This window comes from Megalobrama amblycephala, linkage group LG2 (genome assembly GCF_018812025.1).
Source record: "Megalobrama amblycephala isolate DHTTF-2021 linkage group LG2, ASM1881202v1, whole genome shotgun sequence".
In the NCBI taxonomy this organism is placed as follows: Eukaryota; Metazoa; Chordata; class Actinopteri; order Cypriniformes; family Xenocyprididae; genus Megalobrama; species Megalobrama amblycephala.
In genome coordinates, this window is record NC_063045.1 from 55064896 (window position 1) to 55072130 (window position 7235).

The following is a 7235-nucleotide window of genomic DNA, read 5'->3' on the forward strand; positions in this document are numbered from 1 at the left end:
ACTGTGTAGATGCAAAAAGGGAATTTAAAAATACAAGTATATTATCTTCTGGTTGAACTGGGATACCAACATTTAAATTCCCTTTTGCATCTAAACAGTACACAGGTTTAACACTAGACCTGTCCAGGGTCATACAGCTGATTACAAGAAAAGAACATTCTACAATAACTGTAAATGCTCTGTCCATATTAGAAAAAAACAGTTGCTTCAGGGGAAAATGAATCATTATCTATTCAATTTTACACAACTAAAGATTTTAGCAAAATTTTATTGCTCAAATTACCCTAATAACATTGTATTTAATCTCATGTCCACTTCAGATCTGTTTCAAAATTACTGCAATGAAAAGGCATCTCTTTTTTTATTTTTTATTTTTTTATTAATTTATGTTTATGAGGCCTAGACATGAATAAGAATTAAACAATTAAATCCCAAAACAAATAAAAAATAATCATAGACTAAACATGATGACTTACTCAGTTATACACACAATTAATGGGTTATGCAGGTAACTAAAATTAGAATAATGGCCATACTTGCCTCTATAACAAGATGCTCTATAGATTTAACATAAGCACATCAGATTCTTGCAAGGTAAATGTAATTATTTACCTTCATTTAAAATGTCTTTAAAATATCTTATGGTACATAAAGAAATCTGGTATCCAGTATGTTCACATTCAGTTTACAAACTGAGATAGATAGATAGATAGATAGATAGATAGATAGATAGATAGATAGATAGATAGATAGATAGATAGATAGATAGATAGATAGATAGATAGATAGATAGATAGATAGATAGATAAAAACTATACATTATTCTGTGCTTCATCACATGAAAAAAATGGGGGGGAAATCTACAAAAATCATGAATAATCTGTAAATATGTCTAAGAGAGAGGATGATGGCTTCAATATTTTAAGAGTTAAGATGTGTTTAACTGATATTTTAAACCAGCGGTAAAATAAAGCATAGACAACAGGATTCATGCCTGAGTTAGCATATATAGTCCATAGTAGAAATGTCATTGTAGCAGAAGAGATTATTGTACTGCTTGTTAAAGACAAGATATAGTATGGAATATAGCATGTCAGATAAGCTGTCACAATGATTCCTAATGTCAGAGCAGCTTTGCTCTCAGATTTCCTCCTCACTGAACTCTCCATTACACATTTACCACCCTTCATCAGAGAGTTTATAACTGTCACTTGCTGATGTACAACATAAAATATCCTCAAATATAAAGTTATGATCACAGTCAAAGGAAACAAGAAAGAAAAGAACAGGTCAACAACTATCCATGAAAAACTTATTATTAAATAGCACTTTCCATAGCATGTGTCTGTTCTTTGTGAGCTTTCAAAATATCTGCCACCAATCAGAGAGACAGTAGTATTGTAGGCAAAGGAGAAAAACCAGCAGAGACAGATGCTTATTAAAGTTTTAGTTGTGGTTATTTTCTGTGGGTACAGTAAAGGGTGACACACAGCCATATAACGATCAATAGCTATTAAAACTAAATTACAAATAGATGTTGACAGGAGCAGACCCATGATTATCATAAACATTCCACACAAAGTGTCTCCAAAGTACCAACATGTCTCAATCAGCTTTATGGCTTCCACGGGCATCACAATAAGTCCAACAAGCAGGTCGGCCACAGCCAGAGAGAGAATAATCAGGTTTGTTGGAGTGTGAAGCTTCTTGAAGTGAGAGATGGAGATGATCACCAGCAGGTTCAGAAACACAGTCCATGCTGACAGCAATGAAAAAAACACATACATGAAATTGTATTCATATCTGGAACGTTTTCCCTTGATACATGATGAGTTGATGGCAGGAAAGCAGTATTTAGTCTCATGATCCTCTGTCTCATAGGCCATGAGTGAGTCTCGTCCTGTTAGGAGTTTGTTCTTCTGTCTTTGCTTTCCTTTTATTTATACAGTGTCTGGATCAAACAGACCAACCCATCTACCGCCCACTCTAATGGTGCCTAATAACAATTAATTTCTACTATAATACTGACTTTCTGTATTCTAAACTGCAGCCGATAGCCACTGACCAGGGTTTTTCCTGTGTCAAAAACGGTCTTCAGTGGTGGCAAATGAACATGCACACACATACAGTACAAAGTACCCTACCACACGTCAATTTAACGGCCTGGAGTAATTATTCTGCGTGTACCACAATTACTACACCTTTTACACATGTATTTCAAGATATTTTTCAGTTTTTAATCCTTACTGTAACGCTATTGTGTGTGTGCATGTATGGGAGAGAGAAAGAATGTGATTTTTATAGATAACAAAAGGTAATTTTGTGTAAAAGTGAAAATAGTTCATTTTTATTCATATTTCATTAATATTTTACAACACATTGTTTTCTAAATTGCAATATTTCTTTGCATATAGACTGAAGCAAGAATGAGCTCAGGGGTGATTCACTGGAAAATCCATGTGGCTGACTGGTTGATGGAAAACAGTTTCCAGGAGTTCATCCCTACAATTCAAGGTTGATCGTACAAAAATGCCCACCCTCTTTAACTTCCCTTTTGTAGCAAACAGACATTTTCACAATTAAGCAGATATGACGTGCAGTGTCAAGCATGCAAGCCTTTCAAAGATACTCCTTTGCCCGTGAGCATGGAAAGACGCGTTTAACGCACCGTCGTCAGTGGTCACAAAAAAAAAAAAAAAAACGTCTGGCATATGGTGGATGGGCACGCAGGCCTATTAAATTATTCTTATTATGCTACTTTTATTATTAAATTAATATTGCAGTTCATTTGCCCCGCAATATCAAAGCACATCTGTTACGGTATGCTGGTGTATCAAACACACAACAAGGAAGATACTAGTTAAACAAGTCTTTACTTGATAATCCAAAGGGAGAATACAGAATCCAGACAGGAACATACACCAACTTAGAACAAACGATACCTGACAATGAACAGACAACAAACAGGAACTTATATGCACTGATGAATTAACTCAAATGACATACAGCTGTGATGAATGTGATTAGTGTCCATGGTAACAGATAGTGGCAGGAAACTAGAACAAAGGAGCACATGTGACAGAAAACCAAAACAAACAGAACATGACGTGACTGTGACAGTACATCCCCCTCCGGCAAGGCGTGTCCTTGCGCCGCAGAGAAACAAAGGGGAGGGTCGGAGGGGGTTCTGGAGGTGGGTGATGGTGGATGGTGAAATGGGCAGATGGAGACAGAAACCAGGAGTCCAGATGGTGGTGACATCCAGGTGATGGCCTTGAGCAGGGGCTGCAGGATGTACTTCCAGGCCACAGCCAGGGTAGTGCCCCACGGCGGCCTTGATGGAGGGAGGAGCCATGGTAGAGCCTGATGAGGACTGCCATGGGGATGACCATAGGCAACGACGGCAAGGATGGAGCCCACCGTGCAGCCGACGAGCTGAGGTGGTATAGAGATGGTGAGGATCCAGGCGGCCACGACAGAGCCGCAGTGACGACCTCCTGAGATTGAGGAGGGGATCCGGAGGTCTGAGGACGCGTTGGAGCGACCGAGGGCAGAGACGAAGGTAGGGTGGAGCAAGCTGTAGTGTAAGGGGTGGAGGACCAGAGAGCAGTGGACGGTCCTTAAGTCTGCAGCGGAGGCAATGCGATGTCTGACCCAGGTGGAGCCAAAGTGCCAAGGGAGTCTGGCATGGTCGAAAATCCAATGGTCCACTCCGAGGTTGAGGGTGGAAAGAGCTCAGGCGCAGGAGTCAGAACAACGGAACGAGGCAGCGCGAAACCTTCCAAGGCTGGAGGCGGAGCTTCGGGCTCCTCGTGCCCAGGAGGAGACAGATCCCGACATGCCCGAGATGGTGCCACATTACTGAGAGGAGGTGGTACCGAGGGACTGAAGGGAGACGGAAGAGACTGAGTGGCACTGATGGCTGGAGACTGGGAAACAGGCTGGAGTTCCATGCAAAAATCCAAAAGCAGTGGAGTGTCACACGTAAATTGGAGATGTGGTGGGAGAGGCACGCTGGACGGGACCAACTGGACAGGTGACAGTACTGGGGCAAGAAAAATGTCCTCTCCACACCTTAAGTTCAGCAGTGTCTCAGCAAAAAACTCAATCTCAGTAGTAGTTCTCACTTCCGAACCCTCGAAGTCCACCAACACTCCCTCGGCAATGGATGGCTCAGCCGGCTCACACACCTGGTCAGGCATACGCTGCTCGGGATCCATGGCAATGTGACCCCCGATCACTCTTGTATGCATGGGCGGCTCAATCGCTCAGGTCGTTTATCCTCGCTCAGGTCGGTGGGCTCAGGTCGTTTATCCTCGCTGTCTGGGTGGTTCTGGCTGGGCACTGGATGGGAAGTGTGGTTGGCGGCAACATCGATGGTGAATGCAGATCCGCAGGATGCCAGCACCCACTCCACATAGGACGCGAAGCTCCCTCGAGGACCCTCCCCGGACAGCTGTGCACATGTGGCGGCGTTGAGTCCGAGGTACAGGTACGTGCATAGGCAGTAGTCTGGGAAGGTGGTCTGATGGGCAAGATCCAAAAACAGTTGTAAATGTCTCTCGAGGGCGCTTTTTCCCTGCTCAAGGTACATAAGTCTCACAGGTGGGTCCATAGTGAAGGCAGGGGTGAAAACACGGAACAAAAAAAACTGAACACGAAAATAAAAAGAAAGTCAAACAAACACATTTCTTTACTGCTTGGTTGGGTATTCTGTTACAGTATGCTGGTGTATCAAACACACGATGAGGAAGATACTAGTTAAACAAGTCTTTACTTGTTAATCAACAGGTAAATAGCTACAGACCTCCAAACTTCGTGTGGCCTTCAGATTAGCTCAAGAACAGTGTGTAGAGAGCTTCATGGAATGGGTTTCCATGGCTGAGCAGCTGCATCCAAGCCTTACATCACCAAGTGCAATGCAATCGGATGCAGTGGTGTAAAGCACGCTGCCACTGGACTCTAGAGCAGTGGAGACGTGTTCTCTGAAGTGACCAATCACGCTTCTCTGTCTGACAATCTGATGGACAAGTCTGGGTCTGGCGGTTGCCAGGAGAACGGTACTTGTCTGACTGCACTGTACCAAGTATAAATTTTGGTGGAGGGGATTATGGTGTGGGGTTGTTTTTCAGGGGTTGGCCCCTTAGTTCCAGTGAAAGGAACTCTTAATGCTTCAGCATTTGGAAAATTTCATGCTCTCAATGTTGTGGAAACTAGGGCTGTGAGATATGACGATATATATTGTTACCACAAAATAAAATGTCTATCATTAGAGATTTTGCTATATCGTCTATATCGTAGTATGTAAATATATTGCACTGTTGACACTTCAGAATGATGAAGTTCATGAATGAAAATATAAAGAGGATGCGCTTGATGTTAAAAGAGTTATAAGTGCAATATATCCTGAAAAGGAACTCGGTGCAGCGCTCGTGCTGACTGGCACACTGCCAGTACATGCATGAAACCTGCCTCTCTCAGAAGGCAATCGAGAATTAGAGACATGCTCGATGTTAAAGTGTATTAAGCACAATAAGTAGGGGTGGGCGAACTACTGGTAGACATGATTAGCCGGTAGAAATTTGTCAACTGGTAGAGATTTTGGACAATAGTCTCTGTCAAGGTTACACTCACGTGAGGTTGCTATGCTGCATGGTCACGAAAGCTTATAATCTGCATGAGTTTTTAAACATTGTGGTTTAAAAACAAATCGTTTTAACCCATTTAACTGCAATTAGCAGAGAAAGACGACTCATTTCTACGTATGCACGTGCTCTCTGAGAGACTGTTTCTCAGCGCCGTCTGAAGCTCCGGGTATACTTTGTGTGTGAAAAGACCGGTTTAAAAACATCACGCTTGAAAAAAAGAGAAAAACATGACAATGGACGGCGAACTTGACCAGCGTTTGTGCGAAGAGGTTAGAAAGTACCCACATTTGTACAATTCATGTTACAAAGACGTGTTGAAAATTCTGCAAATTCGTGCGGCAAATTCATAGAGGGAGACAAGTAAAAATATGGCAAAAGGATGCACTACTTTTCTTCTCCGATTATGCCAAGTGAATGTCCTGTTGATGACACAACTCAGTGCTGCCCTCCGATGTCTGGTAGAGCATAGAAAAAAAACTGTACTGTACTGTGTCGAACGCGGTCATTCGCGCGCATCTGTGGTGTAGTATACTTTTAAAGTTTTGTGGACGCGACTGCATGCACAACGCGTCCGGGCGCGAAAAGTGAAGTATACCCGGGGCTTGAGAGACGTACGTCATGAAGCTGTTGCTCATGAGCGCCTGAGGACTGAACTGAGTGCTTTTTGCTGACTAATTGAGCTTGAACAGTTAAATACACATACCTATGTGTCAAAGTGACCATGTATTTACAAGTAAACAGAGCTATTTATGTCTTAAGTGAAGGTACAGTAGAGAAAGACAAGGCTTGAGTTAATGGATCAGTGCAGTCAGTCTTAAAGGGACAGCATCCAAATTTACCTGCTGTCATTATTAATGCTAATCAAACAACAAAAAAGAAAGAAAATCTCTTACTGCTTGCTTTTGTAACTTGAATAAGAATAAATGTATATTTAATTTACACAGTAAAGACTATGCATTGCATTTTATACCTTTGATTACTTTATACATTTTCTAGTGTTTTAATTTTTTTTCATGTAGGTCTATTTCGTCTGTCTTTGTTCTATTGTAGTTTGTTTTCTTTGCTCTTTCTTTATCACAGTTTATTTGTCTTCAGTAAGCTTGAGAGTTTTTTAGGCTAGTATTAATTTTTTTAATTATATTGATAATTATGAAATTTTGAATGACATGGGAAATTTTGATATCATAATCTTATTAAAAGCAAAAATAACTATATTGTGATTTATATCGTTATCGTGATATAAAATTACTCATTTGAATTAGAGCGGCCTTCTTGTCCAACATCAGTGCCTGACCTCACAAATGCACTTCTAGAAGAATGGTCAAAAATTCCCATAAACACACTCCTAAACCTTGTGTAAAGCCTTCCCAGAAGAGTTGAAGCTGTTATAGCTGCAAAGGGCCAACTCAATATTAACTCCCTGAGGTCTGAAAATGCGCCGGCGCGTTTTGCAGGATTTTTTTCACATTGCAGCAAAACAGACTTAAAATACTCCGTCATTTCTTGTTATAGAGACATAAGTAATATATCAATTGAAACTATAGAATGTCTTCTTTTATTTGTATACACTCAGAGTAAAAACACAAT

General features: G+C 41.1%; 1 protein-coding gene across 1 annotated transcript; it reads right to left on the bottom strand.

Moving 5' to 3' along the window:
* On the bottom strand, positions 1–2052 carry LOC125262960 (trace amine-associated receptor 13c-like). The gene has a single exon (XM_048181801.1). It carries the CDS (start codon positions 1884–1886, stop codon positions 870–872), a length of 1017 nt encoding a protein of 338 aa, XP_048037758.1. The 5' UTR covers positions 1887–2052; the 3' UTR covers positions 1–869.
* Between the last annotated feature and the right edge of the window lie 5183 nt (positions 2053–7235).

Excerpts from the sequence above, each read along its gene's own strand:
- LOC125262960 (XM_048181801.1), bottom strand. The coding sequence starts at position 1,886 with ATGGCCTATGAGACAGAGGATCATGAGACTAAATACTGCTTTCCTGCC.